The sequence below is a fragment of the Phasianus colchicus genome, chromosome Z (assembly GCF_987193195.1).
Source record: "Phasianus colchicus chromosome Z, bPhaCol1.hap1.1, whole genome shotgun sequence".
Lineage (NCBI taxonomy): Eukaryota > Metazoa > Chordata > Aves > Galliformes > Phasianidae > Phasianus > Phasianus colchicus.
The window spans coordinates 74,860,001-74,879,824 of record NC_143476.1 but is presented as its reverse complement, the minus strand read 5'-3'; the positions used below and the strand labels follow the sequence as shown (position 1 = coordinate 74,879,824).

Genomic DNA, 19,824 nt, shown 5'->3' with positions numbered 1-19,824 from the left:
ATAGTTAATGAGGGGACTGGTTTCTCCCGTGAAAAAATACCCTTTTATTACAAAAACGTAGGAGGAATTTGAATAACAGAACTGCAGTATTTTTTGCACAATGCTACAATAGTTCTTGGTGTCAGTACTGTTAGAAATTTAAGTAGTACTTCAATTGTAAGTTTCAATTCAATACAAAACAGATCTATCACTGCATAAAGTAAGAAAAAGTGGCCAATTCTTGGCAAGGACTTCAACCATAAGGGAAAAAATAGGTCCTGAAATGCATTTACATTTATAATCTTGCTATACTGTATTTGTGTGGGAGATCTTTTATTGCATTTTCAGCATTAATAATTAAAGGGATTGGCAGTTTCATGTCTAAAAAGCAGTGTCAAGTCTACAGGATGCATCTTGCCTCTGCCTCTTATGCTCTACATCAGGAGGAAAGAGCTGGGAAACGAGGCCAAGTTCTTTATCTTATTTCAGTACACAGCCTCATGTTCTTTTCCTACTTTAACACCTTGGCTCTTAGGCAAAAATAAAATACGGATGCTCGATCACTAATAGCGGTTTACTTTTTTTCCTTTGCAAAGCAAGCTGCAACAGCCAAGCAGCAACGCAGTCCAGCAAGCAGGAAATCTGAAACTCCCATTGCTCAGTTTGAGGTAGTAACCACAGAACACATATCTCTTCCATGCAACAGAAAGCAGAAAAGCACTGTCACTGAAGTTGAAAAAAGAAGCTAGGATATTGAAAGAATACTTTTATAATACCTCCCCCGAAAAAAATAATTTTTGACTAGAGCTGAAGGTAAGTCATTTCATAGATACGAATTCCACTCTGCTTAATGGCAGGTTCTACCTACAGATGTTCTTACTGCTCAAATGTAAACAACCTAAAACTTCACTTCCTGAGAGCTCAGTTAGGATAAATAAGGACAGACTTCTGACCCAGTGCAGTAGAACAATAAGCATGAAGTAGTTTTTTAAAAGAAAATTCTTTACTGTTTTAACTCTGTTTAGACAGAGGTACTGAAGTGCTTTGGAAGGCACTAAAGAACTGATTAGAAACTGCCGAAGGAAGACCAAGAAAGGCACAGACAAAAAAGACTAAAAGCTAAACAAATACCACAAAGTATTTATAGTATTCTGAGAAAAAAAAAGAAGTTCCCTGTTAGCTATCAAGTAGAAGTCAGTGCACTGTCTTCATATTGGGTAGGATCATTACAGAACAGATATAAAGCTAACATTGCAAAGTAGAAATGAAATGGAACCAAACCAAATTACAATGGTTTCACACCTCACAATGCAAGAATTGGAAAGGAGAAGTTTCTAACTAATAATGACCAAGTTTCTTGAGAAATAAGGCTTAAAATCCCAAAAGTGCTTATTTCTCTTTAAAGCCAGAAATCAGCATGTGATTTCCAATTCTGCAGATAATGATTTACAAGGAAATCAAACAGGCTTCTAAAAATCAAATTGCTCTGAAGGTAACTTATTCTTACAATCCCCAGAAATCACTAGATATACCACTGTAATACACACAATTACATAGCAAATATCTTCTGCTGGACATAAATATCTTTGGCTAGAGTTGTTATTTGTGGGTACAAAATAGATGTTTCCTGATAGGGATTATGAAGTAAAGCTGCTAAATCATTTCAAAATTGTCAGAATTCTCAGATTACTATTCAGCATCAATATACCATACGTTTGTGTCTTTGCCATTAATGTAGCATGTCACTAGGACATTCTGAACACAGAATGCAAGCACTGTGCAATTTTTTAGAACACTGGTTTAACAGTCTTAAACAAAACATACTGCCCAAAATTCAGTTTTCTAATTTGATTACACAGGCAATAATAATGGCGTAAGTAACTTAAACATCCAGCCGTTTCATTTAACATTCAGAGCAGGCAGCTGTGTAGTAGTTAAGTTTTCATGTAGGTTTTGCTGATACTGTGAACTGGATTTCCTTGTCTGAGCCTTGCACTTAGTAGAAAAAGGATAAAGACAGAATGAGAGACTTCCTGAAGTCCTTTCCTACTCAAGTTATCCTTTTACCCTATATATTTGCAACCTTATCTAGCTATTTGCAAGAGGTGAGACCACCACTGAAGATGTAAGCAAACTCAGAAGAGAAAGTTTCACTCTCAGCTTATCTATAAGCAACAAAAATACTGACTAATTAGCAAGCAATACAGAGGAAGACTGAATATTCTGTTTTCATTAGGAGATACAACTACAGCAGTTTGTTTAAACCAGCAGAAGAGACTGTATTAACACTTACTAAAAGCACAGCAGACCCTAACAACAAATTAGTTCACCTTAGCTGTAGCAAGAAACGTATTAATGCAAGGTGTTTTGACACCAACAGAGGTTCAGATTCAAGAAGATAGTGTTTTGCACCTCTTAAAAGATCTGCTTAATATTTAACATTCTTAAGTTAGTTCTAGTTCAGTCTAACATATGGGTCATTCAAACGAATGACAAATGTTCAATGGATCACAGAACATTGATGAACATCAACAAAATCAGGACTTGTATCTGGAGATGAATGGTTCGAATCCTATGGATAAGCACTGTGCAGCAAACCTGTTAAAAAGTTGTCCAATTAAACAGCAGTATGCATAGATTTAGACTGTGTTTGTGTACACATTTCACATTGCTTTCCATTAATGGAAAAATGTAAGAATGCAGCCTTACATCCTAGAAGGTTTTGCAGTAACAAACATGGATGTGATTTTAATGTCAGTGTTCCAATAATTACTGCTCACTTACTGTTTTGCAATTTGAGTTTACAGTTGCTACAGGAATTGCTAAGGCATAAAATGCTACAGAACAATAAAAAAGCATAACAGAAAAATGCTAAACACACATAGTATGCTCAACTAATAGTGTTGGCAACAACTTAGTGGCAGAAGGCACTGTCGTTGTATACTTGAACACAAACTTGTAGGAGTGCCTCATTAGCAGGAGTATGACTTCCACTAGCTGTAAAAGGTAACATATACAGTAGCAAGGTGAGGGGTACTTTTCAAGTAATGTATGTGTTCATGAGAAACTCGAAGCAAACAATGCTGCTACGAAATACAGAATGCACTGAATATGTATTTTAATGGAAGATGCCCCAGTGCAGTAACAGTCTCAGTACCACTGTCCTGAAGGAATATGACAGAGTCTGTGATTAAATAGCACAAATACAGAACAGTTTATTGAAAAGAGAAACAGCTGACTGAATCACCACAAAAAGCCGAATGGCCATGGCCAGTCAAGTTCATCAGCTGGATGCAGTGTGGATGGACCTTACACATGATGCTGATATTCATCCTGCAAAGCTGTGGCAGCTGACCCTCGACTCCCCAGCAGCTTTTTCCCTCTAAGGCTGTGAAATTAAAACTTAGCCTACTGGTTAAATGTCCTATCTTTTGTGTTTGTAAATTGTGAAATATCTGGTGTACATAGAGGCTATGCACATCCTAGAGTGAGATACAGAGGTTGGTGGCCTGCATGTGGTATGGGGGTTGGAGCCTGATGATCCTTCAGATCCTTTCCAATCCAAGCCATTCTACAATTCTATGGTTCTATGATCCTGCTTGCCAAGTCCTTTATGGCAAGACTAAATATGATATGAACACTGCCCTTTAAGAGCTGCTACAGGTAAAACGTCTTCCTCACTAAGTCACAGTAGCCACAAACCACTGTTCAGCCATATTGCAAAGGGAAAGGATACGTTACGTTAAATCTAGATCTACGGGATGTCAACAAAATAAATAACTGTAATAAACAACTGAAATTGTGGCAAAACAATCATTTTTTGACTAAATACTGCTCAAGTAAAACCATTCTTCACACAGGCTCAGTCATGCTTGAAGTCAGTGATTTATCCATGGTGTTCTCTTTTTCAAGACCATCCATATCAATGTCTATCCTACTAACAATGAGCAGAAAGATGTAGCAACTGTGGGCAGAGTATCATAAATCAGTGGATGCAAGTCACTGCAAAACTAGGCTGTGGTACTGTGACAAGCAAGGAAGTGTAACAGATGCAGGAAAAGTTAAAACAGTGTTCTATTTACATGCTTCAGTGAACAAGAGGCCACATTTCCATCTGCATGTTCTTTTTCCAAGTGCTTTTGCTTGAAAAACAATCTTCTTGTTCATAATTAAGTGATGCTAGTTCACTTACTACTTTATTTGACAGCCTCCTTAGCTCTGAACTGTTCATGGACTAAGGCACTGTCTACTGAAAGAAAGTTTTCATAAAAAAACAGATTCTGTTGCAGAATCAAGCATACATAAATCAAGCAGCTCAAATGAGGATGCAGAATTTCAGTTGGCTATTGTCAAACTGCTGAGCACTCATATTTTTAAAGTTGGCAATCAGTTTCCAAATATTACTTACTATCTTCAGTTGTAACCCCAACCTTTTCTTCACTCCAGTCACTCCAAAACCCTATTCCATCTTCCTTCATGCATCGAATTGAAAAGACATACTCTGTGTATGGTCTGAGGCCTTGAATGCTGAATGAAGTTCTTGGTGAAGCCGTATCTTCAGGAGGAACCTGTAAGGGAAGGAAGGTCGTACAAGCTGATCAAAAAAAGTAAATCTGAGTTCCGTACTACTGCAGCTTCACATTCAAGAGGAGTATCCACTTCAAACAGCTTAAACGCTATGTTACAGGATCAGTACAACATTGTTCTTCTCCTTTTTATTTCCAAAAGCTTAAATTCTCAACCACTGATGTGGTAGGAGTTCAGTCAGAGCTCTATACATTTATCAGGTGCATCATGAAGCATATATGCACAATATGGCAAGCAGCTATCTCAGAATAATTCCTACATTCTGTTGAATCTTTTCATAGAAATTATTTTCTGTTTGCATAACTCTTATAAACATAAGAAATACAAAATTTCTTCCTTCTCTTGTAACTCCTCTTACTGATATGTAATGCTCAGCAAAACACGAGGATGGGTATCTCCTGGATTAACCACTGCAGAATACCTGTGCTTGAAGGCATCTATCAAGCTAGAGTATTCAAGATCATTACTTCCAGTGTTTTGCAAGTGACATGGAAATACTTTTAAATATTTTGAAAGTCTGACATTTTCTCTTAGAGCAGTGTAGAACTTTGTTAATAAAAGCGAGTTTCTTTCCCCATAATTCTTTTTTCCTTTTAAGATGGCAACTGAATTCCAAAAAAAAAATCTTATTGTGTTAGTAGAAAAACATATAATAGATAATAGATTAATGTTTTCATACACACTGATTCCAGCACAAGAAATTCTACTTGCAAGTGAGGGTCTTCGTAGTTTTTTTCTTTTTTAATCAAGCAGTTCTATGATTTAATATGTTAAGTGGGGAAGACAAGTTAAGTAAGACTTAACAGTACAACAGATCAACAGATTCTGAAGTTGCAGGATAAACTGCTCTGAACAAAAAATTGTGTTGCACAAAATATCAATATAGGAGACCTTAAGTTATCTGCATTTAAAGCAGATATTCCTTGAAAGAGATACACTATCCTAGTCACAAGAAGTTTGCTATGCTACCTGCTCCAACATTTGCAAAGTTAACATCAACTTCTCTTTCAAGAAATCATGAAATTCAAAATACTTTTAGATCTATACAATGAAACAAAAACTGGACACATTTTTATTAAAAAACGAATTTCTGGAATATCACTGCTCAGAGAATGCTAAGAAAAAGGGAAAAACTGTTAAACTACTGAAAATATAGCCAGGGAAGAACGTAAAAGAAAAAAACCTCCTGATGACATGAATATATTATACATGTTTGACAAACTCATTTTTTCCAGCTTGTGTCAAACTCAAGGCACGTATTCAAGACAACCAGACTGCTGTACCTTGTACAACCAGACTGTACTCTTGTAGCTATAACCAGTTTAAATAAGCGTCCCAGCATTCTAAGCTACATTAAGATAAATAATTTTGCATCAAATCAGAAATAGGCAAAATGAACTGTTGGGATACCACATAAATTATAAGATGAGGTGAAACATTAAGTAAACTTCAGCAGTAGTTTGACAAATGGCCAAGTTAGAGCAGAATAGTCACAAGAGACATTCTTGTTACCTGCATCCAGTTTGTATCACTACTGATCCTGTAGCGAATATTGAATTTCAGTTTCATCACAGCTGCTGAAATCCGGTTCTCCCAGGAAAGCTTCAGAACAGTAGGCAGTATTCCTGAATTGACTGATAGGTTGTGCGGAGGCAGTGGTTTGACTAGAAGAGAAGAAGTCAGTCATCCCTGCAGCTGCATTATTTTTCCATGCCTCTAGCAATTAGTACACTGTGCTGCAACACTGTCATTAAGGCCTTCCACAAGCCCAAATGGCTCCTATTTCACAAAAATTTCTAAAGCAGGCTACATAAGAACTTCTGGCTCTACAAGCAATCAAATCTTCTAAATTCTGATTTTTGTTCAGCACAGTTCAAGTTCTATCTAATAATACTTGGAAGTGTTATATTTACAATGAAAAATAATAGCTATTTAGCAATGTATACAGGAACAGAAGTCATGCATACTATTAAAACTTTAGGGATATTGATTACCAATCTCAATAGGGTCAAAAACAAGACGATCAGATTCAGCCTTCCCAAGAGCATTTGCTGCTTCTACCCAGACCTCCAGGTTAACAAAGAACTGAACATCAGAAATGGTACAAGAATTATTTACGGATTTCGGTATGCAGTCAGGAAAGCTTTCTCGTGACCTAAGTAAAGAAAAGCATATAAAATTTTATTTCCCTTAGAGATTTTTGTTTTCAAATTTAAGGTTTTCTAGCTACCCATACTTTCTATCACACTCATTACCAAAGCACTTTAGAAAAACCAGGGGAGATGGGAAGTTGTAGGCAGTTATTCCCAGAGAGAATCTGTCTGTTCTCTTTACATGAGAAGACACCATTTGAATGAGTTTGAAAAACATTTTAATTTGACTTCACAGGAGAAAAATTTTTGCTGCAGATTAGGATTAGACTGTGGACCAACAACACTGAGTTCTTAAGGAATACACAGTAAACAACTACAAAATCCAGTTATTATATACTGTTATCTTTACCACTTAGAATGGCACAGAACCATCACCTAAGAAAAACAGAATATATTTTGGGTCCACCCACATAACAATTAGGTGTACTATTCTCAAATCATGTTATATACTTCAAGAACAGAAAAATTAAGATGCTGCTGCTGTAAAATGACTGCAGTAAACAAATTTCAAATTGGAGTTCTAAATTACTGTGAGCTGCTTTAGCTCTGCCCTCCCCTCAGAAACAGGCAGCAATGTTTCAGAACACTGAATTTAAAAATGATTTCAAAGTATCAAATCAAGGAAGTTTGGTTTAGCCTACAAAAATTGCTTAAAATTGTTTAGATGTTATATAAAGAGCTACTTACCACCTGTATTTCAATCTAAAATGAGTGTCCAGAAATGTATGCCTTCCAGGATTCCAGGTACAGTTCATAGGATATCTGAGATTTGATAGCTGATATACAATACAACTTAAGTTTTCAGGCTTCTCTGGGGGCACTGTACAAAAAGAATTAGCAATAATTAATATATACATTACATCATGTACACAATTCCATAAGAATCATGCTACATGTTCTGTTACAGCAACTTCAGAAGGCACCAGAAGTATTTTCAGTCACATGTATTTTTAAAGGAGGAGGAAAACCAAAGTCATTACGTTTAAGCATCTATTCTGAGAAACCATAAGCAAAACAAGGAGCAAATGCCTCACAAAGTAACAAACAGATACAAGGCAGATAAAAGTATCAGCCGTCTCATCTACCATGCTACACATTTTAAATGACACGGAACAAAAATGATGATGAGTAGTGGAGCTGCAATGGCATATGCTGATTTTGCCAGTAACTTGAGATATAAGGCAATTATTATATGTCTTCTCACTCAACCCATATTAGTCCCAATTACCTACAAGGAAGATACACAATCTTCACTAGCACACTTCAATAGTACGTAAGAAATTTTCAAAGAGCAGCTTTTTTTTTTTGCTTCTTGAATTCAAATAATGGCATACAGAGATAACACTGGGTTTGCTTACAGCTTTTTGCACCATTTACAACAGTCTAATATATTTATCTTCTTTTCAAGCAGAAGATCCTATTTTAAGCAATTACCAACTTACAAACATACAATTTTGTTCTTCAGGATTTGTACTATTCTGAAATATACAGTTTCTCTCAGTTGTTCATAGGACTTACACTGACAGAATGAAAACAACTATGCACCTCAAAATTCACACGTGGATTATAACTCAAGTTATCTGTATGTCATTTAATTTATCACAGGATATTCCAGATGTCCTCTACTTTCCCTATATTTCATCTGTTCCACCTCTCTTGGGAGGAAATGTACTGATCAGAAGCAGTAAAGAAAAACTGCTTTTCTGCAAAATCGTTTCAATTCATAAAACTCAGAATTGCATTAACTTAAATAGCAAAGCTAAAGCAGTCTTTTGTATAGAATTCACACAGTAACTCCACTACCTTCTTGCCAACATTAGGAGGCAACGTAAATTCACCGGCTATACTCAGAAAGGAATTCAGGACACAGAAACTCTTATCCAGCATTTTATGAACTGTTCACCAATTAAGTAAGTCATTAATATCACAACTAAGTCTTGTCTGAAAGAATACTTGCTCAGAACTATGCAAGTGCAATCTAGATTGAGTAAGGAAAGTTTACAATTAGGAGTGCTTTCTTATCTCTAAGAGTACACTAATTCAAGAAGGATCTTTCCTTCAAAAGGCAGCTCAGGTTTAATTTAATGGTACAGATGGACTAGATATTTCTCAGTCCACTAATGAAGGAAATAGTAAGCTTGTTATGCTATTATGAAAATAGTATTTATAAATTATTGCACTTCCTTGCACAGTGCGGAGGGGAGGGGGGAAAAAAGAAATCAAGGAAAGTTCGATTTCTCTGCAGGACCTTTTCTCAGTTAAATTCCTATCTTCTTTCTGAAATTCAAGGCTGCTTAAACACTTTTATCTGCATGAAATACTCCAGAATATTTTCCATTTTTCAGAAAACTATTCTATGCTTATTTACCAGCTTTGATGACAGAGATTTTATAGTATTTTAATATAATTATCCAGGAGTTGAGGGACTGGAAATAAACATAACGGTGACTGAACACATTTTTCATTCTTCTCCCTTTTTCACAGAAGCAACTTTCTTGGGAGCTACTGTTGAAACAAGAATTAAGCTCAAGAAAAACAGTACTTACAGCCTACTGTAACTGAAATTCCATAAATATTCTGCTCAATCTGTCCATCTGCTAAAACGTTGCATGTCAGTGGAGAAGCCAGAGAAGAAGTGTCATTAAATGTGACACTAGAAACAGTTATGTTTATTTCACGGTATTGTTCTTTAGGTACCACCTTATTTTTCATTTTCCATATAATTTGACTAGCATATATATTGCCAAAGTCAAGGCAACTCTCATTCAAAATGCACAATGCTGTGAAATTGGAACCCAGGGCCAACACTGGAGACTCTGGAATGATGTGACCACATGACTGTACAAGTCCACCTGAAACTAGAAAAAAAAACATGTAAAAAAAACAACAGTGCACTCTACAATAACTGCTGTTACAACACTGCTGTAATATTGAAGATATTACTACATCTGACTAAGCAGGAAACTAGTTACCTGACAGTTATAAAACAGTCCTGAGGGGCACAACCAGTCTACCATTACTTAAGCTTCCAAAAAAAAAGTTCTGCCAAGCAGGAAAATCTCAGATAACCACAGGCTTTTAAAGAGACTGAGAGAAAAGTCAAGGACAGAAACTTTGAGTATATACTGAAGGGCAAAGAAACTGAAGTTACTCTTGCATATAAGAAGTTATTTAATGTTGAGAGTTAACAACAAGATCTGAGGCGTGCACCTTCGTTGCAGCAAGACTAACTGTAGAAGAATGCAAACAGTTGAATACTTGAGTTACCTATTTCAGAATCATTGATATGTACAAGAGTATTTGGGAATGAAGGTAAACAAACACGTTTTTTTTTTTTACACATTCAGCAATAAAAATGTGATTATTGCTACATAGGCATACAAATGTCAGCCTAGAATTTAGAATGATCATTTCCCACACAACAGAAGTGGCCCATGGTTCCAGTTGATGACAGAGACCACAACTAATTCACTGAAAGCTTACTACTTTAACAGCTGCTTAGTCTGACCAAGGTAAGCTTTCATTTAGATTTCACCTGGCATATGCAAAATAAAAACCAACAACTTTGAAGCAATATTGCATTTAAAATTACAGAAATCACATTACAGGACTTACACCGCCACTGCAGTCTGCTACAGTGACCCCAAAGAGCAAGCTGTTACTGATGTGAGTTAGTTTCTCTGCCTCTTTACATTAAACGGCTGTAACTAGAAGCAGAGCTGTGTATTAGTTAAACACTGCATTACCTCACTGCAAGATAAAGAACATAGCCTAGATATTAATAGATCTTGTGTTCTCTGCCCCAAACCTGCAACGTACCTAAAGCAAAAGCAGATGTGTGCTTCAATCCGATTAAAGAACTTCCGTAAATCTATTATGCTTAAAATGGATGACTTACCTTCAAAGGAGCAAATATTCAAGAACAGATACAAGCAATAGACAGTCCAGCTCCACCCAGAAAACATGCTGGACAGAATTCCTGTTAAGAGATGAATGGAAAAAAAAGTTCTTTAACCAGCTACTCTTCCCTTTAGATCATGGTCAGATTCAAATTCCTATTTGCTCTATGACAATCTCTTAGGTATACTGTTCTTCCTCTCTGACCCTCCAGAAGTACTATCTTTTTACTCTCCAGGAAAAGAATGGGCATTTTTTTTTTTTTTTTTTTTCCATTCTACTCACTGCTAAAACAAGCTCAACATCTATTTAAGACAACTGATGGAGTTCAAAGTCTCTTAACTTACATAGGAAAAGCTATCATACATGAAAAACTTCACTGGTACTTCTGTAGGAGTTCAGTTGTTCTAACAGCATAACACCATGACTCAGGTTTTAAAACAAAATCTGGGAATTTGATTATGATTACCATTCCCTAGCTTTCAAAGATGCTGATATAAGCACCTTATGTTAAGGTTCAGAATAACAGACCACAAAACCAAGTATCTCATTCACACTTAAATTACTTAAGAATTATGAAGCACAGCTTTCACCTTGAGAACTTCTGACTGCCACAGAAAAATCACTACCTAGCTCGTCCAATACTTGCAAGAGCTTCTAATTTCTCAAAAGCTGTTTAAGTTTCCATGTTTGCTATTTCTAAACTACAGCAGAGTTCTCTTCCTCTCAGTCTTGAGAAGTCCACAGAACAGTTCAAAGAAACTGAAGCCAGAGGTCAGCTTTCACCTCAATTCTTTTGAGGCCAATCTCTTCTCGTCTTCTTAACTCTCAGTTAGGAAATAGTCCAAATTAATAAAAGCAAGCTATATTATGTTTAATCACCTCTATGCGGTTTGCCTACTCAAATGTAGCATCCAGTCCACAACATTATTTCTAAAAACATCATTCTCATAACTAGAACTAAACCTAGATTCTCTAGTTATGAGAATAATTCTAGAAATGCTAGGTTCAGTTCAGCTTCTGAAGTTTTCACCAGTCTGACAAAACTTATTTGAAAATTACTCTGAACTTAATCCCAATAAAAGGAAACTCGATAAGAAATTTAAAACAACTCCACAGTATCCTCTAGAAAAGAAAAGCAGAAATTGCTAATACCAGAGGGAAAGGAAACTGCAGCATGTAACAGAAAACACTCCTGTTTTTTGCTATACGCAGTTCCGCAGTTACAAGAAGATGCAAGCCATGCCTTATATATGCCATGCTAGAATGAGACTGTATAAATCATTTATGTACAAATGTATCAATATCAATCTGGACTTCACATTACTTACACATCAGCATACCTAAGCTCGCAAATTTAAAAAAAAGCTAAGTAGTATGATGTAAAGAAAATTTAATTTCATGGGAATTAGAAGCTAACAACTGAACAAAAGCTAATCTCAAACCTCTAAAGCAGTCTTATCAACACAGATGTATTACAGTTTGGACTAAAATAATAGCTATTTAGCAGAATATATACATCCATATGTTAAATCATTATTCAAAGATAAAAAATTATTAAATAAAATTCTATACTACAAATACAGCTGACTAGAAGATTTGGTAATTTGGTATTTATAACTGTCACTAGATATTTATTTATAAATAACATTACTGTTAAGCAGTAATCAGACTCTGCATGGAGTTCAGAATCAGAAAGCTTTTTCATTTTAAATATATAATGGTATGAAAACCATCAGATGGTTTTCAGCACAGCAAATCTTTAGATAAACTAAATGCAAGCGTACAGCGAAAATAAAGCAACTGATTTCTGTTCACTAGTTGCATCCTTTGCTATGTAAGAAATTAGATTTTTATGCATCCATTTTTTTCTGCGTTTTAAATCCCAATTGGTTCCATAAATTTAAGTAGATCCAGGCAGTGAGCAAGACCAATCGCATTCTGTTGGCTTTGGTCTTAAATCCAATGAGGGAATACTTGCACTTAGTGACCTCTTCCAGTGTCTTAACATACTCTAATGTTTATCAGAAGGTCACTTGCTACCTGAAGCTTGTTGTACTTTCAGTACAAACCTTAAGATTTGTTATTTTAATCAAGATGATTTAAATTAAATAGCTTTAAAACACTGCAATGGAGAAGGTTTTGAAGCTCAACAAACAAACAAAACAACAAAAACATTTGCTATCATTATTAGTGACATATTAAAAAAAAGCTGTAACATCAGCTAAGTATTGCATCATAGTGAAGTTGTTAGTTTTCCTTTTAGTAACTGTTTATTTCAGGTTAGACAACAAATTCACAAGGCTAAGTCAAAAATTGCTGATGTTAAAACCACTAAGTTAACTTAAATATGGCTCTGGCTAATCAGAGAAAAGATCTGAGTCACCTAAAGGAACATAAACCCAACATAAATAACAAAAACCAAATCAGAAATTAACAGCAACACAGAATTATAACATCTCTTCTGAAGTATAATTTTTTTTCTTGAGTTGAAGCTCAGTATAAGATGACTTAATCTTATTTTGTTTTCATATAAAGAAACACCATTACTGAGCTTCAACTCTTTTCCCTACTTACTTGTCCTGTGCATAATCTGATTTACACATGAGAAACCTGAGGTCTGATTCCCTGCTACTCTGCACTTTGGAGAGCTTCGTATTCATTTTAAGGGAGGGGGAAAAAAAACAAACCACCAAAACAACCATCTCTCCAGAACTCATAATATCATTTCACTGTACTCAGCTCCTGAAAGGCAGGAGAACTCAGAGGCATGCTCCATCATCTGCAAAGGAACATTTAATTGGAAATCCCACTTGCCTACACTACAATGAAGCAAGCAGATGTGAACTTATCTTCAAAAAATCACACTGAGCTCAGCATATATCAGAACAGCCTAAAACTAGATAGATCTGACATTTTCCCCCTGCTAATTAATCCAGTTACAAGATTTAAGCTGCAGACACCTGAGTCCACAAATAGGCTACTACAATGCCCTCTAATGCGTGTTATTTTTAAAACAAAACATTAATTTATCTTTTTATAAGATTGATTCTTAAGTGAAATTTAATTGCAGAGGAAAGAATCCAAGTTACACTGAACAGTTCCATTCATCCTGCCTAGAAGAAAGTTGTAGAAAAAATTTATGGGCCTAATACCTAACAAAACAAACAGCCACGCTTTACAGTATGGAAGAGATTTCTACAGATGTTTGCTTTCTAATCCAAGCATGTAAAGGTTTGCTAGTACAGAAAACTTGCATATAAGCAAAGTACACAAAACTTGGCAAGATGGTGTCATTCAAAGAGACATACTACTAAATACTTATTGTTTACTGCTAACAGCTTTGTACGTCAGACTAAGTAGCAGGTCTGTATGAAAGAAAACTCAGACTCAGCAATTAGGCGGCACAGCCAGAAATCTTGTTTTACAAACGGGTTGCTTTTTGTTTGGAATCGAATGTGAAAGTTCAACCTGACACTGAACTAATGCTGGCAAAGGCAGTCTGTTCAGAAGCTGCTTCTTTAGGAAAAAAAGCTAGATCAGCAATTTATCTACACTATGTACTTGTTCCAGACCACTAGAACAGTTTTTCCTAGCCAAGCTTAGATAGCTACAAAGCTAAGTAAAGAAGAAAGGGAAGCAGAGAAAGAAATGGATATTGGAAAATATCACCATAGTAAAAACAGAAACGATATGATCATTTTAGAACTACTTGTGGCAATTTCTAACTCACATATTGTTATTTTTAAGAGGAAAAAAACTGTTTAAAATGTGGAGATTACTTCAGTAAATAAATATATGTGAAATGCATATGCCATAAAATCACTGAATTTAATTTCTAAATCATACAGGACTTCTATTATTTTTCACATCTCCCTACTATTTTGATACCAAAACACTAAGCAGCATTGGCACCTGAGTCTTTAAACCAACAGCTCAAACACTGCTCTATGGAAATCTAGAAACCTGCCTGCAGTCAAGCACCATATGCCTGGAGTAGCAACAGCATTTGGTTATCACAGTTTTAAAATACTTTCTGAAGAAATATCAGGGATTCAAGGAAAAGGAGTGGCTCTACTTATTCTAAGCAAGATACAAAAACTTATTATTTTAATCTTATTTCATAAATTATGAAAAAAATCCTCAAATGAATAACATGACAATTCAACTGACAATTCTACACACAACTGACAATTTCAGTTAAAGGAACTACAGCAAAGTGGCCTCATCTTGCCAGAGAATTCCACTTACAAATCAGGCAGCATAGGTTACACCAGGACTCCACAGGGAGGTGTTAGGTCTAGTAAGGCTAAACACCAGGTCAATCACAGAAGCTCAAAGGCTGCTGGCAAACAGATTCCTGTTTATGAGGAACTTCTAGAAAAAAAAAAAAAAGAGTCAAGCTTACACTTTTAAGCAGTAATCTCTCACCCACAATCCACATATCTCTGGTAAGCAGAGCGAGGAAGCTGCATACAGAAGTTATACTGCAAATCAGAGCTACTGCTTGAGGTTTCATAACAAGCAAAGGAGTACTTAAAACCAATCCAAAAGCTACATCTATCCTCAAGTACTTCTGATTACTCAAACTGTAACTGCTTTCTAATTAGGAGTATTTCATCTGCAAGCTTCCTTCCCTCCTCCAAGCTTACATCCTTCTTGGCCATACTTATGAGACTCAAACACATTTTCAAAGAGAATCACTTGAAAATCTTAAATAACTAAAATTGGAAATTTAGTTTAAACATTAGGAGAAAATTCTTTACTCAGAGGGTGGTGAGGTGCTAGAAGAGGCTGTCCAAAGAAGCTGTGGGTTCCCCCTCCCTGAAGGCGTTCAAGGCTAGGCTGGATGAGGTCCTAGGCAGCCCCATCTATTAGGTGGCAACCCTAATAGCAGAAGGCTGGAACAGTGAGCTTTAAGGTCCCTGTCAACCAAAGCCATTCCATGATTCTATAACCTTACACACATAGTATACTCTGAAATTCACCTTCATACTGAAGGTATCAATGCTCCACTATAGAATAACCTCTATTGTTTAGTTTGGAAGGGATATCTGGGTCCACCAGGTCCAATCCCCCCTGCTCAAGCAAGACCACCCGGAACACTGTGCTTAGGCTCATGTGCATGCAGCTTTTGGAGATCCCTGAGGAGAAGACTCTACAACCTCTCCAGGCAACCTATGCCAGTTCTCCACCAGCTGCACAGATTAGAAGTACTGTCTGGTGTTCCAGTTAGTGCCCATTGCCTCCTATCCTGCACAGGGCACTGCTGAAAAGAGTGGTTCCATCCACTTTATCTAAAAATAAATGGAGGATACATTGATAAGATCCCTCAAGCCTTCTCTTCTCCAGACTGAACAATCCCAGCTCTCTCTCAGACTAATGTCACATGGGATGCTGTAGCACCTTCACCACCTTTATTGACCTTTACTGAACTCTTTTCAGCATGTCCACGTGTCTCTTGTACTGCAGAGCCCAGAACACTACTCCAGATGGAGCCTCACCACTGCTGAGCAGAAAAAAAGAGATCACCTTTCTAGACCTGCTGGTAGCACTTTGCTTAATGCAGCCCAGGGTACTAGTATCCTACTTTGTGGCACAATCTATTGCTTCATGTACACCAGGACCCTCTGTTCTCTTATGCCAGGCTGCTTTTCAGCTTGGTAACCTCCAAGCTGGTACTGCTGCCTGGGTTTCTTCTCTTCCATGTACAGACTCAGCATTTCTTCCTGAACTGCAATGCAATGGCTCCTATTAGATCGCTTTTCGAGGCTACTGTGGTCCCTCTGGATGACAGTATCTCCCAGTACTGGATCATCTGCAAATACAATGAAAGTACACTCTGGCTAATCATCAACATATAAAACGGGAATGGAAACAGTGTGGTGCATGGTGCGTGCAACTAGTCATTGCCACTCCACCTTCTACCACCAATCATCACTCTCTGGGCCCAGATGCTCACAGGTTTTCACCCACTTCACTGTCCACACATACACCAACAGCTTGTCTGAGATTCTTATGGTGGTCAGTGTCAGACGTCTTAGTGAAGGTCTGAAACAGCCCACACTTAAGTTCCTAGTCTTCCTTTAATTAAAAATGCACACACAGAAGCCTTTTCTGACATGTGTTATATTATATCCCTTGGCTAGATTTAATTCCATTTAAAATTTAACTTTTCGCTTTTCTTGTTCAAGCAGAGGATTAAAAAACGTCTGTATTCTTTTCCTCATCCTTGCCTCCACTCCTTTGCATGACTCCATCTGGTGTTTGAGTTTGGTCAAGAGCTCCTTGCTCATCCACGCAGGCTTTTACTTAACTTCCTATTTATGGGAATACACTGCTCTTGAGCTTGGAAAAGATGATCCTTCAGTACAAACTTGGCTTTCTTGTGTTCCTCTTATCCCCCACAGCCTTACCCAGGCAATTTTTATTCTTCCAAGCAGATCTTTGACAAGACTGAAGTCTATCTTCCTATAGAGCAGGTTGGGATATTACTTTTCACACTCCTCCCTGACCCAAGGATCCTGAACTCTACAGCCTTGTGGTCACTGCAGCTAAGGCTGCCTTTGACCTTTGCATTCCCAAGTAACTTCTAATTACTGGTGAGTATGAGGTACAGGTTCACATGACCACTGGTACCAGCATACTCCAGGAATCTCCTGGATTGCTTATGCCCTGCTGCATCGTCTCTCTCTCTCACTTTCCTGTTGCAATATACCAACAACTATAGCTTGTTAAATTCAGAAATTACTTGATTTCAGCAGATGATTCCTTTTATGAATCATTACTCCTTTGAAATTAGCAACATTTAGGATGAGAAGCACAACCAAGTTTATGTTGTATGAAGAGGATTAAGATTCTTAACTCTACCAAGTGTCTGAACTCTTCCATTTGTAGACCTCTATTTTTTTCCCCCTTCTGAATGGCAGCACAGAACACCAGTAACAAAACTGTAACTCTAACGGACTCTACCTGGTTTCTCTGTCAGAGATATCTAACAAGCAACAAATAGCAACCAGCTGGCAGCCGCCTAGTCAGCCTGAAACAAGGGTGAGAACTATGAGACAGGAATTTATTTGCTCTCCACTGCCAGTCCATTTGGCAAACCGTTCTCCTTTGTGCCTGAATTTCATCAACTGTAAGATGGAAATACTGACAACAGTTTTCTTGAGGAAGACTGTCAGAGACCCACTGCAGGGACAGGTGGAGTTCAGGGACACACTGCATGTGCAAAAGGACCCAGCCTGCACACTGCACCCACACGTCACGAACTGCCTATGCTCTCGCCGTTGGGCCCAATGTAAAACAAAACGTGTATCTCTTCCATGATGACGAGTTTTCTACATTCTGGCCTACAAGATACATGAAAGACCAGTACGTGCAACAACGCAAAGCACATTTCAGTGAGAAAGAAGAGACGTGCCGATATGTTCAATCTTACGAGACCTAAGGACGTCTGAAAAACATACGTCCGAAAGACGCAGCCACGAGTGGGGCACAGCACCTCCATTAGGAGCGCCAGCACGCCGCACCGTCGGAGGAAAACACAGATAACCCGCTCGCCACGCCAACGGCACCGGCCCAGGCCAGAGCGGCACTGCCGAGGCACTCCCAGCACACGGGATCCGCAGCCAACCCCCGGCCCCACAGCGGGCAAAGCCGCTCCGCGCCTCCGGGCAACAGCCCACGGCGGCGAGAAGCGGCGATCCTCCCGGGGCCCGCACCGCCGGCTCCGGCCCGGAAAGCTGCAGAGGGGCGGCCGGGCCGCGAGGACAAACGATGGCCAGGCGATCGGCGCGGGGCGGCGTTCGCTCCCGCCCTCGCAGCGAGCCTTGGCCGCACGCCCACCCACCAGGCCCGCCCGCGGCGCACGGCACGGCCCGCGGAGCCCGGCCCCGGCACGGCACGGCACGGCACGGCACGGCGGCTCCCCGGGCGGAGCGGCCCACCGACGGACCGACGGCCGCCCTCGCCGGGAGGGGCGCGTCGAGACCCCCCCCCTAGAACCGCAGATAGAACGGGGCGGCGAGACGGGGACGAAGGAGCGAAAGAGGAGCGAAAGAGAACAGCCTCGCGGCCGCGAGCCCCCTCCCGCACCCCGCGCCGCGCTTTACCTGCCGTGCGGCACCGCCTCCCGGCGCCCCGCCGCCAGCCCTAAATAACGGCCCCGCCGCCGCCCCGCCGTCCCGCACGCGAGGCCCTACGCCCGACTACGTCCTCCCCGCCCCCACCGCCCGTCCCTCCCGGCGGCCGCCGCCATTGGCGCGCGGGGCGCTGACGCCGCCGGCAGGGGCGAGGGGCGGAGCTTCCCGTAAGGCGGCGGCCCATGCCGGGAGCCGGGCGCGAGGCGCGGCGGGGCCGGATCCTGAGCCGCTTCCCCGCTTCCCCGCCCGTTGCTTGGCGCCTCGCCGCCCCCCCGGCTCCCACCTGCGCGGTGGCCGCTGGCGGAGACGCGCGGACCGCGCCGCTCCGTCTGGGAGCTTTTCCCGACCCTGTCGGCCGGCCGGCAGCCGGCGGCCCTTGCCAGTGTTTCGCAAGCTGCCCCGCGAGCGCGGGAGGCCGTAGCGCAGGGCTTATCGACAGCCGTGTTAGCCGAGCGCTCTTATCAGGATCAGCCCCCTAGAAGAAGTGTTCCTGGAATGCGGGGCTGATGGGGATACGCATGGTTGGTGTGCTTGCTCCTGTGTGCCGTGATTCACTAAGTCTCCAAAAAGGACTTAGGTACTGTCAAATGTCCTCTTGATTTCAGGTTAAATTTTCCGATTCAGAAGTAAGAAGAAAAAGGTGTAAGTGCCACATTCGCAGGCTTGCACCTTGTTAGGTGTCTCCGGCCATTCTTATTGGGTAACGTACCGGATGTCCACAGTGTACACTAGAGCTGCTTTCTGCCACTTGTGCTAGGCTTTTGTGTAATGTGTAATTCTGATACAACGCACAGCCTTCAGTCGAACATGAGTGTACCTTCATGGTAGTTTGCTCATGAGAGCAGTAGGCAGATTGGCCGGGTCTGTATGAGTATGAGCAGGGTGTCTAGACCGATATCCTGCTTCAGTCACTGGCTTGCATGATCTGCTAATGGGAAGGATCGAGAACTTTCTAAACAGTAGTGGGAGATAACCTCTTATCTCACATGTTTAATTCCAGTCTCTGTGTTTGATTTACGTCCTGAAATTGTTTAATATCCTCAGCTGTTGCTCTGTTACCAGCT

General features: G+C 39.6%; 1 protein-coding gene and 1 long non-coding RNA gene across 7 annotated transcripts in view; one reads left to right on the top strand and one right to left on the bottom strand.

Moving 5' to 3' along the window:
• The window catches only part of IL6ST (interleukin 6 cytokine family signal transducer), a 35,939-nt gene extending 17,066 nt beyond the window's left edge, over positions 1 to 18,873 (bottom strand). Inside the window, exons 1-8 of one of the 5 annotated variants that reach the window (XM_031609502.2) lie at positions 18,731 to 18,873; positions 14,868 to 14,993; positions 10,618 to 10,698; positions 9,266 to 9,577; positions 7,407 to 7,539; positions 6,561 to 6,721; positions 6,079 to 6,230; positions 4,388 to 4,547 (exon numbers count right to left, since the gene is read on the bottom strand). In XM_031609502.2, the coding sequence (XP_031465362.1) occupies positions 4,388 to 4,547; positions 6,079 to 6,230; positions 6,561 to 6,721; positions 7,407 to 7,539; positions 9,266 to 9,577; positions 10,618 to 10,684 (985 nt within the window). In that variant the 5' untranslated portion in view covers positions 10,685 to 10,698; positions 14,868 to 14,993; positions 18,731 to 18,873. Of the gene's footprint in view, positions 1 to 4,387; positions 4,548 to 6,078; positions 6,231 to 6,560; positions 6,722 to 7,406; positions 7,540 to 9,265; positions 9,578 to 10,617; positions 10,699 to 14,867; positions 14,994 to 16,148; positions 18,064 to 18,085; positions 18,373 to 18,730 lie in introns of those variants that run through there. The other 4 variants (XM_090131597.1, XM_090131598.1, XM_090131596.1 and 1 more) reach the window with 4 other exon arrangements.
• Positions 18,874 to 19,013: 140 nt separating this feature from the next.
• The window catches only part of LOC149913088 (uncharacterized), a 77,054-nt gene continuing 76,243 nt past the window's right edge, over positions 19,014 to 19,824 (top strand). For both annotated transcript variants that reach the window (XR_016461786.1, XR_016461785.1), the window contains exon 1: positions 19,014 to 19,337. This is a non-coding gene — a long non-coding RNA (uncharacterized LOC149913088). The remainder of the gene's footprint in view (positions 19,338 to 19,824) is intronic.